This window comes from Bacillus rossius, chromosome 1 (assembly GCF_032445375.1).
Source record: "Bacillus rossius redtenbacheri isolate Brsri chromosome 1, Brsri_v3, whole genome shotgun sequence".
In the NCBI taxonomy this organism is placed as follows: Eukaryota; Metazoa; Arthropoda; class Insecta; order Phasmatodea; family Bacillidae; genus Bacillus; species Bacillus rossius.
Genome location: NC_086330.1, coordinates 332,540,319 through 332,567,498, shown reverse-complemented (window position 1 = coordinate 332,567,498; position 27,180 = coordinate 332,540,319). Strand labels below are relative to the sequence as shown.

Sequence of the window (27,180 nt, the reverse complement as noted above, 5' to 3'; positions counted from 1 at the left end):
GTTTGTGGATACAGACTCAACAAAGGATTGGAGCAGAAAATAAAAGTTAGTGAAAATGGCTTCACATAATAGTTCAAAGGGTTAATACAGTTTTAAAGGAAACACCAAATTAAATTATATATACTGTACAATGGTAATTAAAACAAGTGGTAATACGCTACTATACAGCAAGAAAAAAACAGATGAGCATTACTGTTTGAAACAGTCTCTGATATCAAGTTGTGTCTGTGATATAAATCTGTTCTTCAAAATATTGTTACGGAAATGTAACCTGCTTGTATTAACATGGAAAGCATCAGTAACGATGAACTCTGAACAAGCAAAACATGTTGGCAACGCAGTAATGTAATTTGGGGACCGAATCAACAGCTGGAATCCACCTCATTAAGATTTGAGGAATTGCATTCAAATCTACCACACAAAGTTACATGGTGCAAAACATTAAATAAATATATTAATGTAATCTGGATTCTATCAGTTTTGATAACTGAAAACGGTTATCAAAATATAACGGGGAAAGAACTGTAACATCAGGCAAAATAATACATCCCAACATAATTTATTAATCTCCGGATAACAAAATCCTTTATAATTATTTGGCAAAGATACAGTAGCAATATTAATAGATCATAACTGAATGACTACAAGGTTCAATTCAATAAATAAAAATCTAGTCATAATTATGACAGAAATTCAGATTACTTATATCAAAACAGTAGCTTCAAATTAATAGAGATGAAATTAAAACACAGCCACAAAGAAATGACCTTGATGTACCAACACAGGGAAGTGCAGAAAAAGTGGCTCTCAAAATATTCTACAAGAGTGTATTCTAGCAACCAATAAATTAGAAAATTTGACAAGAATACAGTGTTTTATCACATAATCGTTACACATTTGATGTTAAAATTAAGTTTGAATAGTAGTGGTGCTACTTTTATGCGAGAAAAGAATTTTTGTTCGCGTTAAGTTTTCTATAAAAAATGTTATAAATAAGAAGTTCACTGCAGTTTTATCATCTTGAGTCTTTAATTGCACGTCTGTACAATCTTACACGTTTTCATTCTTCCTGCCACACAACATGGCCGCCCGGATGTTGGTTAACATGTTGCCAACATAACATCTTACATCTCCTTTACTATATATGGATTGACACTAAAAACATACAAAATTTACACCCAATAAACTACAACCAGTTCACATAGTTACATGGCTCAACAACAATATCTGTTTACATTTCAAGTTTACATACAAAACACTACAATTAGGTAGCTCACATGCAACTGTGACTGTTTACATTTCCATATGTCTACAACTAATGTACATAATCCTCTAAATAGCGAGGCCTTCTAATAGCCCTTCCTGGCCTAAGGGTTGGCAATGAATCGAGCATTGTTTCTTCACTACTACTGACGGAATCAGAACCCAGTTCAATAATAGAAGTAGCACTTTCACAGTCTCTTGGCAAGTCAGTATCACAACCTGAAGGCACATTATTTACAAAGCCAGGTACTGTCCTTAAGTGTTTTCTGTTTCTCCGGTAGACAGTGCCATCTAACGTCTTAAGCAAATATGAGCGAGGTGTATCATATTTACTAACAATAGTGGCTGGGTTCCACATATTACCTTGTTGAACTCTAACAAACTGATTTGGATGCAATTCAGGGAGGGCTTTCGCACCCCTATCAAAGTACAACTTCTGACTCTCCTGACGTGCCTGTAATCTATCAGGAACATCAGCATGAATGTGTGGTTTAAGCAGATCTGAGTGAGTGGGAATTTTGGACTTCAATCGACGGTGCAACAGCATTTGAGCTGGGGACAGTTGAATACCAGGAATAGGAGTATTTCTGTATTCAAGTAGTGCTAGAGATAAGGGGATTTTACACCCTGATACCTTCCGTAACATACGCTTTGTAATATTCACTGCTTTTTCAGCAAGCCCATTAGACTGAGGGTAGTGTGGACTAGTGGTTTGAACTTTAAAATTCCAACATTCAGCAAACTTCTTAAATTCATAACTGTTGAAAGGCACATTATCAGAGACAATTAAATCTGGACTACCTAAACTAGCAAAAACATGTTCCAACTGTTTGATTACTTCAGTTGATGATTTATCTGTAAGAAGTTTCACTTCTAACCATTTAGAGTAGTAATCGATGACAACTAAGAAATTCTTCCCTGCGAACTGTAAGATATCCATCCCCAAATGAGCCCAAGGCCGGTCAGGTATTGGATGTGGCAACAACGGCTCCTTAGTGTTGCATCTTTGATAGGTTTGACAAACTTCACATCTACCAACAAGTATTTCAATGTCCTGGGACATATTAGGCCAGTAAAGTGCCTCTCTGGCTCTGGCTTTACATTTACTGATCCCAAAGTGAGTTTCATGGATTAAAGATAGCATGGCTGGTCTCAGAGATGCAGGCACAAATATTTTTAACCCAACAAAAATCAAGCCATCTACTACTTCCAACAAATGCTTTAACCTCCAAAACATTTTACAGGAATCAGGTAACAACTGTTTTGAAACAGGCCAGCCATCAGAAATAACCTTCATGAGGGCCGAGAGTTGGGGATCCTGTGCTGTAGCTTCTCTGAACTGCTCTTTTTTTTCTTCAGACATGGGTAGATTGGACACCAATGAATGAACTGAAAACTGCAAGTCGTCATGGGAGTTATCATCACTTCTCAGAAATGCCCGAGACAAAGCATCTGCAACATACATTTCAGACCCTGGTTTGTGGACAACTGTTACTGAATATCGCAGCAATTTAAGCCTAATATTCTGAATGCGAGGTGTCAACACATTTAAGTCCTTATTCATGATGCCTACAAGTGGTTTATGATCACTGTGAACTGTTACTGGCCTCCCATACGTAAATTCATGAAACCTTTCACAAGCAAATTTTACAGCCAAAAATTCCATTTCAATTGGTGCCCACTTCTGTTCAGAGCTAGTTAGACTCCTTGATGCAAATGCAATCGGCTTGTCATTCTGTAAGGCACAGCAGCCTATTCCCAGAGAGGATGCATCAGTTTGGATTATGAGTTCCAGGCTTGGGTCATAGACCCCTAAAACAGGTGCAGAAGAAATGAGATTTTTCAGCAATTCAAATGCTGAATCCTGTTCACCTGACCACTGCCAAGGTTCATCGCTGTGAGTAAGGAGTCGCAAAGGAGCAGAGACTTTTGCTAGATTAGGAATGAATCTTCCTACATACTTTACTAAGCCAAGAAAACGTAACAACTCTGTCTTATTACAGGGCACTGGCATGGACACAATAGCTTCAACATGTTTTGTTTCTGGCTCAATACCTTGTGCAGAGATTACATTTCCAACATAGCTTACACGAGATGCTTGATACTGAAACTTAGATTTATTAAGCTTGACATTACATTCTCTAGCTCTGCACAACACCTTACGAAATATTGACTCTAAATCAGACTGAGTGTTTGCTCTCATAATAATGTCATCAAAGTATATCTCAACTCCATCAATATCACCAAATATCTCAGTTGTTTTCCTCTGAAATATCTCAGGAGCACAACTAATTCCAAAAGGTAGGCGATTAAATTTAAACCTCCCAAACGGTGTTACAAAACAACACAGCTCTGAGCTGGCCTCATCAAGAGTGACCTGTAAAAAACCATTAGACAAATCACATGTTGCATAGTACTTGAACCCTGCCAGTCTTGAGGCGAGGTCTTCTGGAGAGGGAATAGGATGCATTTCCCGCTGAATGGCTTTATTAAGGCTATTGGGATCAAGACATATTCTCAGGTCCCCATTTGGTTTTTCAACTATCACCAGATTGTTTACCCATGCCGTCGGACTGGTTACTTTGGTGATGACACCCGCCTTCTCAAGTTCTGTCAAAGCTATCTTCAGTCTATCAAATAAACTACGTGGAACTCTCCGACAAGGGTTAGCAACTGGAGATGCATTAGGATCAACATGAATAGTAAGTGGCTTACCAGGAAACTTTCCTAATCCTGTAAATACATCTTGGAACTCATGTAGTAAGTCCTCCTTAGATGATCCAAAATGTTGATTGATAGCACTGACACGCTGGACCAGGTGCAGTTTCTGGCAAGCTTCCAAACCCAGAAGAGGAACAGCTTTAGGAACGTCCACAACTTCAAACTGTAGGTAATGTAGATTATTGCGCACAACACATGGCAGTGTGATAGACCCTAAGTGAGGTATTTCAAACTCCCCATATGCTCGCAAAACTGGGCCGTTCTTCTGAATGTGATTATCACCTACACCAAGTTTATTGAGCAGAACAAGCGGCAATGTGTTGACTTGCGCAGCCATGTCAAGCTTGAATTGTACAACTGTGGAGACAACAGTGATTGGTTCCCACCATGACTGATTATCACGAGGAGTGGGTACACCAACTTCAGATATATATAGGTACTGATTAGGATTATAGACTGTTTCATCTTGATGTGACAGTGATTCTACATCCACAGAGACAGCATTGGCTTGACGTAGGTTAGGCTGCCTATTGTGTTTACTATGATCTGTAGATTGTTGACGGGCCGATGGATTCTTACACACTGCTGCAAAATGATTTTTCTGGTGACATTTAGCACATGTTTTATTAAAAGCCGGGCACTGCTTCTCACGTCCATGATTGTATCCACAATAACCACAATTACGACTGGGCTGTTGCCTAACATAACCTGATTTTCCCAGACTTTGGGGTGACTGAACTGACAATACATCCTTAGATGAACTTGCATTTGGATTCCCTGTGGTGCCTTGCATGGCTTTGAGCTGAATACGACTTGCTTCAACAGACCGGCACACATCTACAGCTTTGTCAAGAGTCAAGTCGTCTCCACCTTGCAGCAGCTTCTCTTGCATAACAGAGTCGTTAATTCCCGCCACTAATATGTCCCGGCACAAAAAACTTTCTTGCTGGCCGAACTCACACACGCGTGAAAGATTTTTAAGATCAGTAACAAACTGTTCTATTGCCATACCTTCTGGCCTCCTCGAAGTCAAGAACTGGAACCGATGATACAACAAATTCTTCCGTGGCGAACAGTACTTATCAAATCGTGCAATCACTGTTTCAAACTTCTCCCGTTCAGTTTCAACGAGGTTGAATGAGTTGTAAATCTCAATCCCTTTATCTCCGATAGCATTAAGTAAGAGTGCAACTCGTGGGATCTCGGCATCATCTTTTATCTTTAAAACTTGCAGATACAGGTTGAATTTTTGCTTCCAAAAGGTCCAGTTTTTGTCTAGGTTACCCTCGACACAAAGGTGATCAGGTGGTTTCGCAAACTTGTCCATTTTGGTCTTGATGGCGAGCCGAACGAACTTTCTACATTCGCAATACGAACACAAATAACCCCGCGCCTGATACCATGTTATAAATAAGAAGTTCACTGCAGTTTTATCATCTTGAGTCTTTAATTGCACGTCTGTACAATCTTACACGTTTTCATTCTTCCTGCCACACAACATGGCCGCCCGGATGTTGGTTAACATGTTGCCAACATAACAAAAACAAAACATGATGCATGGATAGTACGTTAAATTATAAAGCAGAGTACAAAAGACCTTAAAAGCAGGCTGGGAATATAATCTATATGTGTGATTATATATTTTTAAAAAAATTGACCACAGAAAAGGAGGCAAAAAACATGACTCTACAGAAGGAATAACAGGAAACAAAGAAAAAGTAACCCGACTCGCCTAAGAGAATCATTCTGAAATCTCCTTCAGAAAGTTGAGAATTTATAAGACAGAGCTTCTAGCACAAAATTTTTTTAAAGTAAGACTTGTTTTTAAGCCTCACACTTTATGTAGGTAGGCCATTCTTACAAATAAATCTAAAAATACAATTAAAAGGTGCTATGATTAAACAGGATTTTAGTTACGGATCACATAATTCTTCACCAGGATTGAATTTTTTTTTAAACCAAACAACATGTTTTTTTGTTTAAACTAGAATTTTTTTTGGGTTTAAAACAGGCTTTTTTTTTGTTTAAAACAGGTTTTTTTTTTTAACCAGGTTTTATTTATATATTAGACATTTTGGTTCACAGCATGTTCAAATGAAAGCCATACAACATTCCACTTTCTGCCACTCATGTTGAACCAGGAAAGTTATAACATCAAAGAACTAAAGTCCAGAAAATCTGCACATCTGACTGGGACTTAACCACAGTAGTCAGGGATTTCCCACAAAAGAGGAATTTTCTTTAAATAATAAATTTATTTATTTCCTATTTTTTTTTTATACTTCTGACTACAATTTACTAATTAATTAAATTTTAGAGCAGTATTTAGCTGGGTATAGTTTACAACTTATTCAGATAATTTATATAATAAGATCTTGATTAGTATATACGTAATTATTTTTTCCTGTAAATCACAAGAAACATTAATGAGCAAACTTTTCTTATTGGAGTGGCATTAGAACTTTCATAGGGACATAGCCAGAACTTGATTTGGCAGGGAAATAATATATTTTGGCATTCTTTGTGAACGCTTTATAATACCACTTAATGGTTGTTGTGTTTTCACCTTGTTTAAATGGACATCAACTCATTACACTGTACGACTATCACATATTTATTCAAAATCGCTCTACTCATTATGTTACATTCACTCTCCACCATTACATCACGATCCACTTGCCGCTCTACCACTTCCTTTCATAGATACCAACTCTCATAGATGCCAACATCACATATCACAACACCTTCCCTTTTATAGCAAATACATCCACACTCTTGACATATTACTACAATCCAGAAACAGAGCAAAAGTTAAAACGTCATCAGTTTGGGGAATCATATTATTTGGTACTCACTAGTCTTTGTATCTTGCTGGCACTTTCACCTCACGTCCACTTTTTGTACGTCTCGACACATTGACCTTTTCCTTACCACTCATAGTGCTGGTGGGCACTCTCCCTGCCGCACTCTTGACCCTGCTCCCTGCGACTCTCCTCCTGCCTCGTCTTCTGCTGGGAACCCCCGGAACTCATCATCAGAGTCCAGGCTGGACCTTCTCCTATGCAACTCAGGAGCAAGGCTGGATGGTCTCAAGTGATGGGAGTTCCTCCGCACGTGCTGGCCATCCTGATCACGGACAACGTATGATCTCGGAGTCGAAGACTTGTGTACAATTTCTGCTGGTTCCCACTGATTGTTTCTATTTAACAAGACCCTATCTTGGTGCTCGAACTCGGTTGCCTTTCTTGCCCGTTGATCATACCACTGTTTGATCTTCGCTTGCCTGTTACGTAGTTCTTCTGCTACCTTTCCCTGCACTTCCGGTTGTAGTAACTGCTGCCTCATTGGTAGTTTCGTCCTTACCCGGCGACTCATTAGCAACTGTGCTGGTGACAGGCCTACAGCAGTCAGAGGAGTGTTTCTGTACTCTAGTAACATGACAGGTAGATCACTAGACGAATCCGAACACCTCCTCAACATGTTCTTAGCAATCTGCACTGCTCGTTCTGCAAGCCCATTCGACTTTGGGTAGTGAGGACTTGCTGTCACTACTTCGAAGTCCCAACTCATTGCGAACTGCCTGTATTTATAGGAGTTAAATGGCATATTGTCTGAAATAATGAGCTTTGGCACACCATGAGTAGCAAACACAGATTTCAGTCCTCTTATGACTTCATTGGCTTGTTTATTTGCTACTGGTACTATTTCAATCCACTTGGAATAGTAGTCAATGACAACCATATAGCTGTTGCCCCCATAGTCACAAAGATAAATACCAAGTTTCTCAAACGGTAATTCTGGAATGTTGTGAGATATGAGTGGTTCTGCTTTATTCTGGCTTCTGAATTTTTGGCATGTGAAACACCTATTTACCAATATCTCAATGTCTTCTGCCATTTTTGGCCAATACAGTACTTGCCTGGCTCGTGCTTTGGTTCTTTCTATGCCTAAGTGGCCCTCATGGAGTAAGAGTAGCATCTGCTGCCTCAATGCCACTGGCACTACAATGCGATCATTTAAGAACACTAGACCCTTGTCGAGATGCAAGCAATTCCTTTGGACAAAGTACATTTGAGCTTGCTGGCTGACTTGATGTTTGTGTTCTGGCCACCCATTTTGACAGTACCTCATAACCTCACACAGTGCTGTATCCTTAGCAGTTTCCCGCCTGAACTCATCCTTTCTAGTAGTCGACACCTGACTTGTATCACTCACACTCACAAGGTGAACCATTTCTGCAGACAAATCTTCATCTGCATGTTCCACTTCTGGCAAATACGCCCTTGACAGTAAGTCTGCTACATGCATGAGTTTGCCTGGAAGATACTCTACCGACAGCGTGTACCGTAGCAGCCTGATTTTCATCCGTTGAAGTCTAACAGAATACACATCTGCTATACTTTTCTTAAACACTGGAACTAATGGTTTGTGGTCTGTGTGTACTATGACATGCCTTCCATATATGTAGTGATGAAACTTTCTCGCTGCAAACACAATACTGAGCATTTCCTTCTCGACTTGTGCATAATTCTTTTCTGCTGAGGACAAACTTCGGGAAGCATAGCTGATCGGCTGATCATCACACATTAAACAACATCCCAGTCCATCTTTTGAGGCATCACACTGAATGGACAGTTTTTTGTTGGGGTCATACAAGCCGAGTACTGGTGCCTTGCTGATCAACTCCTTGACTTGCTGCAACACATCAGTGTGCACTGGTAACCACTGCCACTCAGTATCGTTCTTCAGGAGTTCCCTCAGTGGAGCTATGATGCTAGCTAAGTTAGGTAAAAACTTCCTTAAGTAGCTGATGAAACCCAACACTCTTTGCAGCTCAACTTTGTTGGTGGGTGTTTGTAGTGCTAGAATAGCTCGCACCTGGTCGGGATCTGGCTGCATACCATTTGAGGAGAACACATGCCCAAAATACCTTGCCTCCTTCTTTTTGAACTGAATCTTGCGTACATTGAACTTCACATTTAGCGCTCTCGCTCTCTGTGCTACCTGTAACAATATTTGATCGTGCTCAACTTCATTTGCAGCAGCAATCAAGAGGTCATCAAAGTATACTAGTACCCCTGGAATATCACCAAAGTTTTGCATGTTTATTCGTTGAAAAATTTCAGGTGCACTCGATAACCCAAATGGGAGCCTGAGAAATTTATAACATCCAAATGGTGTGCTGAAAGTGCAGTACATACTTGATTCCTCATCTAGTTCCACCTGGTAAAACCCATCTTTCAGGTCCAACACTGTGAAAATGGACTTATTGTTCAGCTGGCAGCTCAACTCCTCTAATGTTGGTATCATGTGATACTCCCTGCAAATTGCCTTATTCAGGTCTACTGGATCTAGACAGAGTCTGAGACTTTTGTCGCCCTTTTCAACAACAGTTAGGTTGCTAACCCATCCAGTTGGCTGATCAACCTTGGCAATAATTCCTAGCTTAACAAGCTCGTCCAACTTGATTTTTAATCTATCTCTTAAGGCAAAGGGCACTCTTCGAGGTGGTTTAGCAACTGGCTGAACAGATTTATCTACTACCAATGTGCACTTGTTCGGAATACACCCGACTCCCTGAAATACATCTGCAAATTCTGAGAGGAACTTATCTTCCGATAAAACGCTACTGTGTAAGGTGTGGACAAAACTGCGAGAAACTAACTTCAAACACACGCATCCTGGCAGTCCAAGAATGGGCATTCTGCAGCTACCATCTTCAACAACAACAAACTCCAGGCACTCCTGAGCACCATCTGCTGTATTTACTCCACACATTAGCTTAATGACACCCACTGGTTTCACTTTTTTGCCGCCGAACCCTTCGAGTGTTATGTGTGACCATTTCAACTGGGTTGGGCGAGCCAGCTGCTTCACAATACTCTGTGATATGATATTTACCTCTGAGCCCGTATCAAGCTTGAAATATACAGTCTTACCTTCAACCCACATTTCTTGGATCCACTCCTTTCGGCCTGGCTTGGCATCCTCCACCCCGGTCGTTGCTTCTGCCACTTCTAATGTGCTGACAAAGAACTCTTCCATCTCACCTCCCGTTAACCTAACCTCTTCAACTTGGTTGGTGCACACGGTTGCAAAATGATTGAACTTCATGCACTTGTAACATTTTTTTCCAAAGGCAGGGCACTCATTCTTCCTATGTACCCTCCCGCACCTTCGGCACTTAGGACTTCCTTGTTGCACATGCTTCTGTTCAGCCCCCCCTTTGTATGGTACCTGCTGCTGTTCAGTTGATTTCTGCTTTCTTCTATTACGCCACACAGTTTCAACTGTGCCTCCTCTCGGGTGAATTTCATCATCCGACGAATCCTCACGCCGATTAACAGGATTGACAGCTTTGGTTTGTATAGCGTCGGCACGTTGCTTGCCTAGCTCAGCCACCCTACACTGTTCCATTGCCCGTGACAAGCTGAGATCCGGTTCACGCAACAAACGTTCCTGCAGCCCTTTGTCCCGAATGCCCAAAACTATTCTGTCCCGCACAACACTGTCTGTCTGGTCCTTGAAGTCACAACTTTGAACCAGCTTTTTTAAATCTCTCACAAACGAGTCAAACGGCTCTCCCTCTTCCTGAGATCGGCAATTAAACTTGTACCGCTCAACTACGATATTTTTTACAGGGTTACAATAATGTTCAAATGCTCGCAACACCTTTTCAAAATCCCTACGGTCTTCCGCTGGAAGATCGAATGTGTTGAACAACTCAACAGCCTCGTCTCCTATGAGGTTTAACCACATCGCCGCCTTGACTGCCGATGGTTTGGACTCATATCCAGTCGCCAGCATAAAAATATCAAAGCTCTGTTTGAACCGCCGAAAGTGTTCACACAGATTTCCATCTAGAAGCAGCGCCGGCGGTGGCTTAAACGATTCCATCGCGCCGAAACCTGTATAACCTCTATCTCCACGTGGCACAACAACGAAACAACACCACTAAGGTCACGTTGCGAACACTATGCGATTTACTACCGACTGCGCCATGTTGTGTTTTCACCTTGTTTAAATGGACATCAACTCATTACACTGTACGACTATCACATATTTATTCAAAATCGCTCTACTCATTATGTTACATTCACTCTCCACCATTACATCACGATCCACTTGCCGCTCTACCACTTCCTTTCATAGATACCAACTCTCATAGATGCCAACATCACATATCACAACAATGGTGATTTAAAATCAATGTTTTTAAATAAACAACCTGAAAAGTGCTAATTTACTAATAAATGGAGACATTATGATTTATGAAAATTACAAACATGCAATACATCTAATTTATGAACATGAGGAAAAGATTCTAAAATGGGGGGGAGGGGGGGAAAGGGAATTAGATACAGGAATGAACTGTTATTTTGCATCTGGTGATCATTTAAACATTGGTAGCAAAAGACTGTAGTCGAAACATGCCATTTACACAGACAACAAGCCATGGAAAGGTTTCGGTACTAGGATTTTGTGAAAGTGGTATTGAAATGTATCTTGCTTCCACTTCACACATTTCCAACTTAAATTATTGTCACAAAAAATAAAAATAGATATTTAGCAACCAAGTATACTTGTTACAACATATGGCTCAATTTACTCACTGATCCATCTTCATAATACCGTAGGTTGATTTCTTTCTGCTTAGCTCTGTGCTCAATCTCCCCTTGATCCATGCTGGGAATAATCTTTAAAGTATCGAAGAATACTGGGTTGGTGACCGTGTTTCCACTTTCTCGAACACCTTTTTACAAGAAAACAATCTGATGCAGTTTAAAACATTTTAACATGCAAATAGTTAAGAATTTGATTCACTGCAATTTGGGTACAGGTCTTTTGGTGATATATTAAGATTATATTATTACCTATAAATTTATTAAGCATAAGTCTTCCAAAAGAGGTAAAAAAAAAAAAAGGGTGGTGGGAGGGAAAGGAATTAAATCGTCAAAATACAAAGGAAATTTGGACATCATAAAAAAAAACTTATATTTTTTTTATAAAGATTGCACCACAAAGGAATAAATTTTTTTAAAAGGATTTTAAGGTTAAAGTGAAAGTTATTTTTAACATTTATTGTAGAGAAAATAGAGTTATTTTCTAGAAAATACATTCCATTTTAACTTAAGTATTAAAAATTAATACCTTATAATAAAACCACTAAAAGTTTTATTTCCATGCAAACTTACATTTCCAAATCATCAGGCTTTAAAAAAGTCACAGTTATTAAAACCTTCATTGGCTGCAAGTAAATGAGACAGTCACACACGGATTGGCTAAACTTTTATTTTAGCCCAAGGCATGGGAGTACATATATGAATGGTTGTTGGGAGCCACGAAGGTTCAAACCAGCCACCCACGAAAAATAAGAAAGGACTTAGGTTCAACATATTAATAACAATGGGGTCTTCAGACGAATATGAGGAGCGAGTCTGTGAAACGAAGCATTGACAAAATGCATTAGTGGGGAAAACTAAATTTCCCTGAGAAAACTCTTGGCAAACTCTGCCTCGTTTCTTACTTGGGAAATATAGAGGTTTGACCCCGCCATGTATCCTGCCCAGAATGTCTCGTTGGGAGATGAATGAGCTGACCACTTGAAACTATCATTTCAAATTGCTAGTCTTCAGGTCTAGCTGGGATCCGATATCAATTACAACAGTAGTTTTCAAACAGTTTTGAAGTTGGGTGCATTAAAATACTACAAATAATTGTGCACACACAATATTTAAAATTTCTGAGAAATATATCATAATAATAAAGTTAAATAACAAAAATAATTTGATCAAAAACAAACGAAAGAAACATTAGGTTTACTCAGACTAGTTTATAAACAGTAAAAAGTGACTACAGCACCGTACTGAACTAAATCACTGTTCGAGCAAAAACTGTAGTCATTCAAATTACACATAATGATGATAGTGTCGCAAAGAAAAGCATTATGTCCATAGTGAAATGGTATAACAGAGTAGTTATATTTTTTTTATATATATCCCTAGCACACACTTTGAGAACCAATGAATTACAGTAACAGCTATATAACTTGGCACTTTCGAGACAACTGCCATGGATTACCAAACATCAATATTGTTTTAATGGGAAAAACCAAAGAAAAGTTAATATAGAGAACAATGCTATTCAAAACAAGTTGTAATATGATGCTTTATCAGGGTGTCCACTTAAATCTGTAATAAAATTCCCCTGATTCCACCCAGACTTTACATGACCAAAATTACAAATTTCCCAGAATATATTTTTTTTAAATATTTAACCTATTTTGAAATTCTCTGAAAGAAATAAAGGTATTATTGTCTCTACCACCCCGATAGCTGGACTAGTTCAAACAGAACCTTGCATACGCCAATTTGTAGTGTGTATAGCTAGCCATTAAAACACAATCTAAACAAAATAAATGCTTTCACAGTCTGTGTGATGGCAACCTGGAGCATGACATTTTCTCCTCGAATTACCATCACTGGAAAATTTCCACGACTTTTCCTGGATTTTAAGGGAAATTTTAAGGGAATATCCCTGACCAATTTCAACTTCCCTGATTTCCCCCGACTTTCCAGAATGTGGACAACCTGTTTATGGAAAGAAAAAATACATGTGAGCCTTACTGTATGGCGAAACCTAGCGGTCACGGTTAACAGTGTCAAAATCCACCCAAAAATAATCATAACGTGAGCAGCTCGATCGATGACGGATTACACAATGTTACAAACCGAAGAGCTGGATTAAAGGGCACAGACTATCAAAACTGACTCTACTACTAACCCGGGTACAAAACTGTCCGCTGACACAGATAAAAAAAAAAAAAAAAAAAATTCCAATCGGCTGAACTCCAAAGCCGATAAGTCACGGTCAGAATATTTTAATAGCAAGGTTTTTAAAATTTTTAATATTTTCAAGATTCAAAACTATAGGTTTGTTTCATTCACAGTCTCTATTTGAATTTTAAACTCTCTGGGTTCACTTGCACATTTTACTCTTGCCAGGAACAGCATGGTGAGTGGTCGTTTTACTCGAGGGGGCAAGTCGCTCTGCCCTCGATGCTCCTCCTCTCAAGGAAGAGTTGCGAGGGCAAGTCATCTGCTGGTTGTTTTGGTGCGATCATCTACTTCTGTATTATTTGTTATGTTCCTTGTATTGCAATATTTAGGATAATGAATAACTTATTTACATTATATATACAATGTTTGTGTACAGGTATTGCCAAAGCAGTTCCACCCTCAGACAAATCTTAATTCACAATTTTACCAGGTTTTGTACCAGGTTATGAAAAACTATTCTCAAGTTGTTCTCTTCACCTATATGAAAGATAAGCCAGAATTAGAATAGCCCGTCGCCTCAATCCGACAACTGCCCGTCCGTAACAATTTTGTCCATCAAAGTCAGCATCTAGAGAAGTGATTTACATGACTTCGTCCGTCTGACAAAATATTTTCCCAAATCAGTACTGCCAGAGATTTATATTGATGATGTTAGCAATTTACATTGTGTTTCTGTGGGTTTTGTATTAGCATATCCTCGAAAAATTTGTCTTGTGAATGAATTCTTTGGACGCGACATTTAACAATTGCAGTGTTATCGTGCAAAACATCTGAATGAACAAATACATTCTATATATTCTTGTGAGAATTGACTGGTGCAAACAAACCATAGATATAATCAATCCGTTCATCCGTCAAAAGTAAGATCTTCGCAAGATTTTGAAGACAGATAAAATTGGCTGCAGTTCATGTAATCACCAGACGGATGACGGACGAACATGACGAGCTACTACAATTCCAGCTCTACCAATTCTTCCTGATCTAGGTTATTTTGCACATAACTCTTACAACTCCTACTGAGCGAACGAGACTGCGAGCAAATCAAACCTCGTAATTCTTGTGGACAAACCTTGAGCAAGCATGAGAGCAGCGTGATGGACTGTCGTGGCGATCTCCTTGAGGCCCTGCGGACCGTAGTACACCGCGTACATGGCGGCCATGTTGGCCAGCAGGGCCTGCGCTGTGCAGATGTTGCTGGTGGCTTTGTCGCGCCGTATGTGCTGCTCCCTGGTCTGCAAGGCCAGGCGGTACGCATCCCTGCCGCTGGCGTCCCTGCGACATGCAACACGGACACTGCAACGTCGGGACGCTGGGCCTACTTCAGGCAAGTTTCAGCAGTTCAAGGTCGCACAGCAGCACCGAGATAGACGTGCATTGGGATGGTGACCGTGCAGCTGACCACGCCTGCGTTCTAGTGGAGATGGCGGCCCTTGTCAGCCGAGGAGAGATTGGGGGATTACGAGGGAATAGACATCTGTCGGTAGTTGCGAGTGTGACACACGTCATGGTGCTGCTGGCATTTCTGTCAATATCTTCCAATGATCACCAATCACAGTGTTTTCAATCAGCCCCCAACCCTACATTCGGCAATCTGTTCCTTGACCCAGTCCTTTCCTCAAAGTTTAGTTAATCTCTTCCCACAAATTAAAAAAAAAGGTACTTGCTGTGATTTTAAAAGCATTATTTTAAATATTTGGTTATAAAATCTTGTGGACACACGACAATGACAATAAAATGAGGAAAGGAAGAAACCATCCCAATATTTACATTGAGTGAATTTAGGGTAGTCATGAAGAACAGAAACCAGGCTAGTCAGACCGGGAATGGAACCTGGGTCTTCCCTGACCGCTCGATGTCTGTATGCCCGTCCTGGGCCGGGGCATCACCTGGTGGCCCCGACGATGCGGCCCGGCATGAGGCGCACCAGGCTCTGGCGGCAGGCGAAGAAGCCGGCGTGGGGCCCGCCATAGCCCAGCGGCACACCGAACCGCTGGCTGCTGCCCACTGCCACGTCTGCGTCGAATTCGCTGGGCGGCCGCAGCACGGCCAGCGCGAGCAGGTCGGTGGCGAAGCACACCAGGCTCTGCACACAAGCGGTGCTCCACGATGTGCACGTGGTCTCGGAACACGGCAGTCATATGCTTCCGGGTGATCTGCTTAAGACTGTCTCTCACACGCCAGATTAATGTTCACATTTTTTTCATCATTACTTTTGTTCAAGGACTATTTCTACAATTTTTACTTGATACCTCCTTTGGATTTTTTGTTCTGCCCCAAAAATTTTCAATGGATGTTCAATTAGTTTAATATCATGGGTGTAAAAAGGGCGCACTTACTAGTCTTCGTAATTTTATAACATCACTTGCGTGATATTACCCTAAGTGAATATGCATTAAAAATATTTGTGGCAGAACAGCAAATGCAAGAGAGGTATCAAGTTAAAATTTTAGAGAGAGCCTTTTAATAAAAGTAAAAGCAACATGTTCAATGAGACCAAGCCTTAAGACCGCAGCACACACTGCATTTGGGTTATTTCATTTGAGGGCTTTTACTACAGTACTATCCAAATAGATTATTTTTTAATTTTTGGTCGTACATTTTGGCACCATATTTTAGTTACTTAACTTTCCTTGCAAGCTCTAAAAATTCATGCAAATGATCATAATTTTGATCATTTTGACCACTTGCCTGACTTACTACCACTGCCTTTTACATAATACTTAGCAAATATTGGGTGTCAAAATTTGAGATGAAATATAATATTGAATAGTACCATCATGATAAATCAGGAATAGCCCTCAAATAATAGTAATGACAAGAAATTAAAAAAATATGTATGGCATTTGAGAAAGAGCCTTAAGGTCTTCTTTCAAAACTCACTGCTAAAACAATTAGTACAGGTTCGCCCCCACAGAGAGGCAAGTAAGTGTGCTCCATCCTGGGCCTCAGTAAGAGGCCCTACATATAACAAATTATAATAACATGGAACATTTGTTTTTTTACAGCATTTACAAACCATCCTGTAGACATTGGACACCATTTTATTTACAGCCTGATTTTATTTAATTTTTTACTCCACATCTCATGTTTCATAATTTCAAATTATTATTTCATACCACTATATCTGAATTTTATCATTTTATTTGAAAAAATAAACTTATTTCTGGAGAAAAAAAATCAAATAAGAATACAAATTCTAAAGAAAATTTAGCCTGCAAGTATCCCATGTGAAAGTAGTTAAATTCCAGGGTTTTCAATGGCATTTTTTCAAGATTAAGTTTCTCCTTATTGGGAGGAAAACTGGCCAAGAACAAAACAAGGCAGTATCCTAGCATTTAAATGCAGTGATTCCAAAAGGAAAGGCGAAGGAAAACACAAATCAGAATAGCTAGACTGAAATTTGAACTTGAGCCCTCTAGAATGCCACCAATTTGCTTTATACTGTGTCTAATGGTTTTTTTTAATTTACTGCAGCAGCTGTCAGAGTTTCTATCTCCAAACTATGCATATTTCCATTCACATGTAACTTTCACTTTATTTCTTAAATATTAGATTGAGTAATTTTGAATAAAGTAATTATTGTATAATGTAGCCCATTTTGTTACATTAATATAATTTTTTTTATATAATTTCCACTCATAATCATTAATGGGGATTAGGTTCTGCAATCTTGGATTTTCAAATAGGTATACTTTGCTTCAGCTAGCAATAAAACTTCTGTATCACATTGTACGGCTTGATGTAGCATAATGCATAATACCTATGATTAATTATTAAAGTCAACATGTGAGGAGGGGGGGGGGGGGGGGTTCGAATCGGCATACGTTTATATCTTGGGCGCCACCACGTGGATAGGCACGTGGACCCGGCTACTGACTCTGTCCCAGGGCCATGACGTGACCCATGTGGAGTTAGGCTTGTTTTGCCCCCCGCTAGCACTCACCGGCCCGCTCTCAGCGGCGGGCACGCTATGTTACTGCTCGTGGGGTCTTGAGGCGCCCCACACACCTCCGTCTCTGTGCTGGGAAACTCGTGGTCGAGAATTAAGAGCAACGAGTCTAGTGAATATTAAGTTTTATTGGCGCCGACACGTACACTCAAGATGCACACAGAAAACAACACATAGTCCAGGTTTCTTGCTGACCAGGACGCCGCGTGGCCCGGCTCCGAAAGTATAAGTCTGCCGATTAATCTAAAAATGCTCCGGGGGAGCTTTAACTAATTAAGTTAAACAGTTTGAAGGTTGATTAAAAAAGGTTTAAAAAATAGTTACGATGGCGGATTTTAACAGATCAGTTACAAGCAAAAGTTGAAGTTGACAAGGTGCTAAGGTGCGTCCTACCCCGCACGGCGAACGGAAGAGACTGCCCCGGGCGTCATCGCTGCAGGAAGTGCTGAACTTACCTTTAGTACATTAATATTAAAGACAGTTAAACATAACTATTAAAACCTTTTAAAAATTGCAAGTTAATTAAGATTTAAGGATTACAATTAGAATTACATTATTTAAAAAACATACAGTCTCCACTGCTTCAGTTAATGTGGGCGCCGAAAGGGTTTGCGCAGTGCGACCGGACACACGTACACACACACACTTGTTGGCAGGAGGTTTGAAACAGAGGGTGTCGGTGGGAGGGGAGGGGGTCGGCAGTGGCGTGAGGCACATCGGGCTTAGGGAGGGCGTAGCCCTGGTCGACATCAAACATATTGTATACTTAAGATTGTAAAAAGGTATGAAAGTTTTGGTGGATATTATTAATGCCTTGTCATGCCAAGCATTCGGACAATGATATCAAAACTCAAATTATAGCCAAAAGCTGAAAATCCCAAGCAGCAGGACCTAACCCCAGTGCATGACGGCCAAGCGAGACTGACCCCGTGGGCGTGAGCGTCCTCAACGAGGGCGGAGTAGTCTGCGACGGAGCCCTCTGTGTCGGGGTACTGAAGCAGCACGCCCGCCACGTCCCGGCCGGAGAGGTCCGCCAGCGCTACGTCACCAACGCACGCCACCAGGCCCTGGGACTCTGCCCTCGTCTGCACCACTGACACCGTCTGCGGGTGGAGCTTGTGCGACAGCAGCAGCCGGCGGCGCTTGTTGTGCCTGCACCATTCCACAACACCTGTCAACCGCCCGGCATTACTGGCATCCACGAGCACTCAACAGTCGTCGTATGGCCATTGTCTGAATCGGCTTCGCTTGTGGGTTACAACAGAGTTAAGGTTTAAGATATGATCTTCCATGTGGCTAAAACTGTGAAGACTAACAAATTCAATAATGGGCCATTCAAATTCTCAAGTATTAACAAATCTTTATCATTGAAAATATTTACAGTACCAGGAAAAAGATATTTAGAAAAATGTTAGTGAATGGGAAATTCAGATATTCATACACCATGCCTAGCTGAAAAGTCTGTATTACTGTACTCAACAAAAGCTATCAAAGCAATTTTGTGCCAAACATTAATTACAGTGCTCTTAGGATGAATGCTTAGCGGTACAGGAAAGATTATGGAAGGAGGGAGGAAAAAAGTTCATTTACATCCGGAATATGTAAATGAAACTTTTTCTTTATTTTAAAAATTAAAATTTAATGGTTTGAAACTTTTTTCGCAACTAAAACTAATGTGTGTTTGCTCATATAATTTTGTATTCCTGACTCTTGTATTTAAATTTGGATTCGAGGCACTCTTCACAAATCAAATTCATGATTCAGATTTGAGAAAAAGTGGGTTCTACTCACAGGCCAATCGTGAGAAACTAAGCACTTCGGGGCAATTAATCTTGTAAGGCTCCCTTTATGTTACTTAATTACTTAAAAATTGTTATAAAAATTCTTAAGACTGGAAATGTTACTATGGCCATAACTTTCTCTAAGCGTGAGCTTTTCATATCGCATGACTTGACGTCTACCGGGGCTGCATCTCACAGAGCCCGATGTCACCACCCCTCCTACCTCCTGTCATCATATCTGAACTTCCCATGTGCATGTGTGCATATGTTAAAGCGCCACGGACTGGAGGGCATGGCCGAGTCAGTGTAATAAATAAAAATTAATATTGTAAACCTTGTTTTTGCTCATCAGGGACTACTTTAATCTGTTACAATCGCAATACTTTACTTTAACACTACGCTGCATTACACTCAAACTTGCCTAACGCAATTCAGAACATTAATTTGAACTTATACACTAAATATGCTTTTTGAATAAGGGTTTTGAGCCTGGAATAGTTATGTTCTAATTTTGAGGGTAATATTCTGATTTTAAGTTATGAATGTCAGCAGCACGACGTAGAATCAATTAATGGTTCATACAGCTTGGTGCCATTGTGCTGACGACCCACCTCGGTGGCCATGGCTCGAACTCAGTCGCTTCGCATTGCCACCCGAGGTAGGACTCTCTCCGCACTCTGTGGACTTAAAAATCTTTGTCTTAACTGAACTGACCCTCGTACTAACAAGAACATATCGTCCAGCCACGAGGTGGCCTGGACACCAACTAATATGGTCGTGGAGCAAAGCGTTTCGCAGATATACTTTTGTAATCGTAATTATTGCACGAGGGACGTGTCACATAATGCCGGGAAATAAATACCAGATTCGTCTATCTCGTGTTCTTACCTATTCACACAACCACGTGTGAGTCTGTGACACCATAAGAGCTCACGTGAGTATTTACTAAAACGTGCCCGATGCTGAGAGCGGGCCAGGCTCTATTGATCTTTTAAAGGTGCAAGGGGGAAGCAAGTCACGTCCCCACACGGACGACATCATGCCCTGGGGTTAGAGTCTCCACCGGGTCCGTGCTCCCTAGACACAGTGGCGCCCAGTAACTTCATTAAAACGATAGATAGAGAATCCCTCAGCAACAACAGACTGGTAAAGGTTTCCAATGAATTCTATTAGCAAGACACTTGTCATTTTTGTCTACCTACCAGGGTAAACACAAACATTAAAAAAAAAAACTTGAAACTGAACCCGGCCCCCATTATGTATGGGCCCGTGGATTTGGCCTTTCTCCCCTTCCCCCTGCCCCCCCCCCCCCCCAAACCGCCCCAAAAACATCTTATGTACCCTGTGCTGCTACCCATCATGATGAGAACACTATTAGTTGAAACACACATGTTTTTCCATTTTTGTACAAGATTTTAAGCCACTGCTGCAATTTGATAGTAACTCAGAATCCACAAATGTTATTTTAGACTTGAATTACAAGTCCCCATGAGCTTCAAATCCTGGGTGCCTCTTGTTAAGTACAGAAATATATATGTTAATAAAGAAAAGATGACAGGAACTTCCAAAGTGCTTCAAAGCACATTGTCGAGAGGTGCGATGGCAAATGCGGAGATGAGCAAGCTGATAATCTGGAATAGCTCCTGAGACGCTGACAAGCACGTTGGCGCACCTGTAGCACAGGCTCATGGCCTCGGCGGCCGCGGTGCCCTCGTCGAGCAGAGAGGCGTTGGCCACCTCCATGCCGGTGAGGTCCGTCACCATGGTCTGGTAGTTGAGCAGGCCCTCCAGGCGCCCTTGGGCCACCTCCGGCTGGTAGGGCGTGTACTGCGTCGTCCTGTCGACACACACTCGACGTGCAACTGCTGCCACACTGATCTAGCTCCATCGGCAAATAGTTGATATCAACAAATCGCAGGTCCTCATTTACATTGACTACGTCTGATATTAAAACATCTAGATAATGGGAATAAAGCTGTAATCGTAAAACTTGTTTTCGACTCTTTCATTCAATACTTATGAAGAATTAAAACAAAAAAAGTAACTAAAAAAAATTGGAAATTTTAAATCCTTAGTGCCTTAGTTAAGAAGTCGCTTTGTGTGCTCTATTCTTTTATTACTACTTGTTTATTAATCAGCTTATACAATAATAAGTTATCTTGTTTTAAACTTTCAATTTTCAAAATTTAAAATTTCAGTATTGGTAAACCTAATAAAACACTAACTACGTACACAATGTAACAACTTTTGAATACTTATTAGAACATCTAATTGTTCTTTAAAGTTGTTTGCTAACATATTTTATACCAAATAATATACATTACAGTTAGGATAACAAAGAAAAAATATGATTACTGGTTACAAAATAAAATTGTGTTTACGTGGAGCACATCATTTCGCCACTTCAATTTGATAAAGTACTGATGTCAAGAATCTGGTATTTCGAGCAGTGTGCAACACTCACTGAATATGAAAACATGTTTTCTTTCATGATTTTATCATGTCCATGACAAAAAATTCCACCTACAATGATGTGATTTCCTCTCAACCTTACATAAAACAGTGGTAAGAATAAACAAGTTTTCTTGATAAGCTTGTCTATTTTTTAGGCTTTTATCAGGTACTTACCCATTGTCATTCAATGTGCCTTCATCAGAATCAAAAAGAGAGGTTTGAGAATTAAAAGTTCCAAAAGTAAGAATGGCTTGTGACTTACAATGGGTAAAATGATTACTAGAAAAATCATTACTCCTGAACAAGAGAACACCCTCTTTCCCTATTTGCTCCCTTACTTCATGAGCTTACGAACCTACCGCTGAGTGCAAAGGTATTAATTTTTGTTTTTTTTAGAGGCGATGAAGTTGGCCTACGCACCAGCCAGGATTCTCGAACATGTTCCTCATGATGGTGTGTGGCACGTGGCAGTTGTAGTAGCCCATGCCTATGTAGCTGCGCCACACCTTGTTCTTCTGCGAGATCTCCCTGATACGCCTCATCAGGTCGTGCTCCCCTGCAACACAGCAGTCAGTTCAGTGGCAATCTTGTGGGAGGGGCGATGGGGCCCAAGACCCTCCCTCTCCAGTACACAATCCCTCAGAACTACTTTTCATCTGGGAGAATAATGTAAAGAACAAAAAATTCCATCTAGGTTTCACAAACCCTTTTACATTATTTTACTCTATTAAAAAAAAAAAAAAAAAGACTTATATTTCTTATAAAAATGTTATTTGGACTTTATTCTTTTTTTTTTGTGGAGGTTTCTGATGCAAGTAGTAAAATAACATTTAAAATGAGTACACCAATGCCAATTATATTACCTAAATTAATACTATAACTTTTTAAACCATGAACACAAATTTTTAGTCTTCAAGCAAATTAATCTTTAAATAGTATACAACAAAGTCACTATCTGCATCTGTTTGTTCCCTTACTTATTCTTAACCACACAATGGATTTTGAAGCATTTTCCACCATCATTTCAAGAATTTCATTCGGAAGGTTTGTGTGTTTAGTATGTTCATACTAAATTTAAAGATAGCAGAGACTAACTTGATGTTTTTAATCAAGTCATAAAAAGACGCTTTTAGGGCACTTGCATGGCTTACGTTGACTTATAATGTACTGCAGAATTGTAGGCATTAAAACGGCCTACAAAAAATCACACAATAGCATATGTCTAACTTCTAAGGATCACTAACAGTAACCATTTTTGTCTTTCAAAATTGATTAAAAAATAGTGAGTATTTGTAAAGCTATATTGACCAAAATAGTATTAACCCTTATCAAATAAGTTAGTACCTTAGACATAATTGAGATCAAAATTGATCTTTACACCATAACACCCGCAATCCATCATTCTGATTCCGTGGATTCCATTAATACCAATGGGTCTACTGTTTCAATTTAAATGATTTCAATTCCCACAGAAACTGTCTTCATCGATGACAATAAATAAAGTGCAGGTTCAAACTTTCAATATTGCAGAAATAGATTTGAGCGTTGAATACTTTTCACATGGACAGCTAGCTATATGTACCTCTTTCATTTGTGACTTCCAAATAAACTCTGGGTGTGCTGACTCATGAGAAAAAAGCTGTCAACATTGTTTACAAAGAAATATTTTGTTATGGGCAGTACATGTTAGTATGTGGATATTTACGAGAACTTGATACTTATAAGTACATACTAAATCTAAATGACTCTACATCAGAAGACCGCATCCGAGCAAAGCCGAGGTAGGACTCTAGTTTATGTACAACTGAAATATTTTTTTTAATTTGTCAAATAAATATATAGGTACTTAGGGTATGTAATACTTAAGATTTAATTAAACTATTTCATGTTTTTTTTATTTCTCTGTACTACATGTGTAAAGTTTTTAAAATGTAATACTTTAAGAAATCAAACTACACCATAGCTTTGATGATGATTTTCAAAACATCACAGATTTAATTGGTAAGTAGGCCTATTCCATTCCCCCAAAACCTTCCGGTCATCCTCCTCCCACAAAAATTTGTGTCTACCAGTGATTCTGTTACATACACTAGTTGTTAAGTTGCCTTGTATTGGCAGGAAGTATTGTTTGTGTTGACTTAAATACAGTAATAATGCCAGTTCACATGATAACACCGCACTTCTTTATTCCGCCATCATTTTACACTCTCGTCTCTTTTTTTCTCAGTCATACCAACTCCAGCAACCGAACATTTTATTGACTTCTACACCCCCCCTCAATAAAATTTTCCTATAACACAGGCATTATGAACTACATGACCCTTGCAAAGTAGGTCACCTTGTACGACTAGAGAACCCAGTTTTAGTTTGACCACATCAGCTTTTCCACACAAGGTTTGTTGCTTTCAAACCACAAAACACCAACAACAACTACTACTACTTATTACATGATCAAAAGGGTTTACTCAAGTCCAAGATTACACACAAATTTTTGAAATAACGATTTGTTCAAGGCTTTGGTCAGTCCATCTGCCACCTGATTTTGGGTGGTGACATACTGCACTTCAATTACGCCTTCTTGTATCTTCTCCCCGATGAAGTGGTGCCGTATGTCCACATGTTTCAATCTCTTGTGACTCTCCGGATTCTTTGATACCCTTATGGCTGCTTGATTGTCCTCGTGTATTACTACAGGTTCTTCCGATTCTAACACACCAAGGTCGCTTAGCACTCCTCTCAGCCACACAGCCTCCATAGCCGCATAGCTAAGTGCCATATACTCGGCTTCAGTTGATGAGAGAGCTACTGAGGGTTGTTTCTTTGAACTCCAAGTCACTGTGCAACCCAGAACTAAGAACACAGATCCAGAAGTTGATTTTCTGTCCCCTTCGTCACCTCCCCAGTCTGCATCCACATATCCCTCCACAGTTGGGACTGCGGACTGACGCCTGTAGACTAGCGTCAAATCCAACGTTCCTCTAATATATCGTAGGATTCGCTTTAGGGCTTTCCAAAGTTCTTGGCTTGCGCTATTTTGGTACCTGCTTACGAAACCAATTGTGGCACTCAAGTCCGGTCTCGTTCCTACCGCTGCGTACATCAAGCTTCCAATCAGCTGACGACATCTTGTTTCGAGTTCCCAGTCCTTGGGATGTTGGTCATCCTTCACTATCTTGATGGATGGGTCCATTGGAGTGGCAACTGGTCTCGAATCTTCCATCCCATATTTCATCAGTAGTGATTTCAGGAACTGCGTTTGGTTCAGTCTGAGTATTCCGTTCTTTCTGTCTTGTGCTATGCAAATACCTAGGTAGTTCGACGCTTCCCCGAGATCTGTCATTTTGAAGTGCTCATTCAGGTTCATTTTAACCCTTTGAACTTCCTTTTCTTCATTTCCCACAATCAGCAAATCGTCAACATACAGAAGGACGTACAACCTTGTTTCCAATGAATTCTTTACATACAAGCAATAATCATGTTTTGATCTCACAAATCCATCCTGCTCCATCACCTGGTTGAATTTATCATTCCAGTACTTGGGGGATTTCTTTAGGCCATAAAGGGACTTATTCAGACGATATACGGTTTTGCCATTGCACTCCATTCCCTCCGGTTTGGCCATATACACTTCCTCCTTTATGCTTCCATACAGGAACGCACTCTGCACATCCATTTGATAGATAGGCAGACTTAGCTGATTTGCAACCGCTAGCAGTATTCTAACAGTCGCCAGTTTTGCTACCGGAGAATATATTTCTCCCAAGTCAGACATGTTGTTTTGTTCAAATCCCTTCGCCACTAGACGAGCTTTGTAGTGCGATTGTACTCCTCGTTCGTTGTTCTTTATCTTGAAAACCCACTTACTCCCAATAACATGACTATCTTTCGGAGGTATCACTTCGGTCCAGGTTTTGTTCTCTTCGATAGACTGCAACTCTGAATCAATTGCTTCCTTCCACCTAATACTATCACTTCTCTTCATGGCCTCTTGATAGGTGGTCGGTTCAGATGAAGCACAGAAGTTTGTTTCGTAACTGTCTAACTTCCGTGGTTTTCTCAGGCTTAGTCGATTCCTTAGTTTGCTTGTCTGAGGGTTGGTACCTTGCACTAACTGATCCACAGCTGATGGGTTTCCATGGTTATTTGCCATTTCTGCTGGATCCCCGGACACTGAAATTTCATACTGTTCGCGGCGTCCAGGTGGTATAGCGTTCCGTTGTATCGGCCCAAAACCTTTGAAATCTTCTTCGACTCCATCCTCTTGAGATGAAGTTGGGCAGCCTCCACTTTCCAGCCACATTTCACTGTTATCATTAGTCTCTTCGTTTGCGTCCCCTCCTCCCTCTTGGTCAACGTCTTTCACCTGGTTCTCTTCGATGTTTGCCCTTGGCTGTGCCTCTTCACACTGGAACACAACATTTCTAGCTATCTCTACCTTTCGCCGACTAGGAACATATATCCGGAAAGCTTTGGAGTTTTCCTGGTATCCAACGAAAAAACCTTTGACACTTTTAGCATCCCATTTCTTCCTCCTCTCCTTTGGGACGTGAACATAGGCTACCGCTCCAAAGGTTTGGAAGTGTTTGATTTCCACTTCGGCATTGAACCACAACGAATAAGGGGTTTTGCCATCCACGGAACTCTTGCCTGTTCTGTTTATCACATGCACCGCCGTATTCACTGCTTCGGCCCAAAAACTCTTATTCATATTCTTGGCTTGCAACATGGTTCTCGCCGCTTCGACTACAGTCCTCATTTCTCGCTCCACCTTCCCATTCTGTTCCGGACAATAGGGAGCTGCTTTCTGGTGTCGTATACCCAGGTTTTCTGTCATTCTCACCATTTCTTGGCTTGTTAGTTCTTTGTCATTACCTGTCCTGAGAATTTTCACACTGTTTCCTGTATCATTTTTGGCTAACTGCAGGAATGCTCTCATCTTCTCTATTGCTTCAGATTTGTGTTGCAAGAAGTAAACGCTTCTGTATTTGCTAAAGTCGTCGACAATTAACAGGAAAAACCTTGCCTTCCCCATAGAGGGGGTCTCCATTGGTCCACATATATCTGCGTGAATGATTTCACATGTTGTCGTAGATTTGGTTTTACTAGGTGGAAAGGACTGCCTCTGGTGCTTACCGCTGACACAAGGTTCACAGAAAAAATCATTTGAGCTTGG

The 27,180-nt window shown here is 40.4% G+C and overlaps 1 protein-coding gene across 4 annotated transcripts in view; it reads right to left on the bottom strand.

Moving 5' to 3' along the window:
• Nucleotides 1-27,180, bottom strand: part of LOC134528051 (glycine dehydrogenase (decarboxylating), mitochondrial) — an 80,506-nt gene that overhangs the window by 24,773 nt on the left and 28,553 nt on the right. For all 4 annotated transcript variants that reach the window (XM_063361254.1, XM_063361255.1, XM_063361257.1 and 1 more), the window contains exons 3-8: nt 22,428-22,563; nt 21,226-21,390; nt 18,699-18,924; nt 15,710-15,906; nt 14,893-15,095; nt 11,598-11,737 (exon numbers count right to left, since the gene is read on the bottom strand). In XM_063361254.1, coding sequence (XP_063217324.1) covers nt 11,598-11,737; nt 14,893-15,095; nt 15,710-15,906; nt 18,699-18,924; nt 21,226-21,390; nt 22,428-22,563 — 1,067 coding nt within the window. The remainder of the gene's footprint in view (nt 1-11,597; nt 11,738-14,892; nt 15,096-15,709; nt 15,907-18,698; nt 18,925-21,225; nt 21,391-22,427; nt 22,564-27,180) is intronic.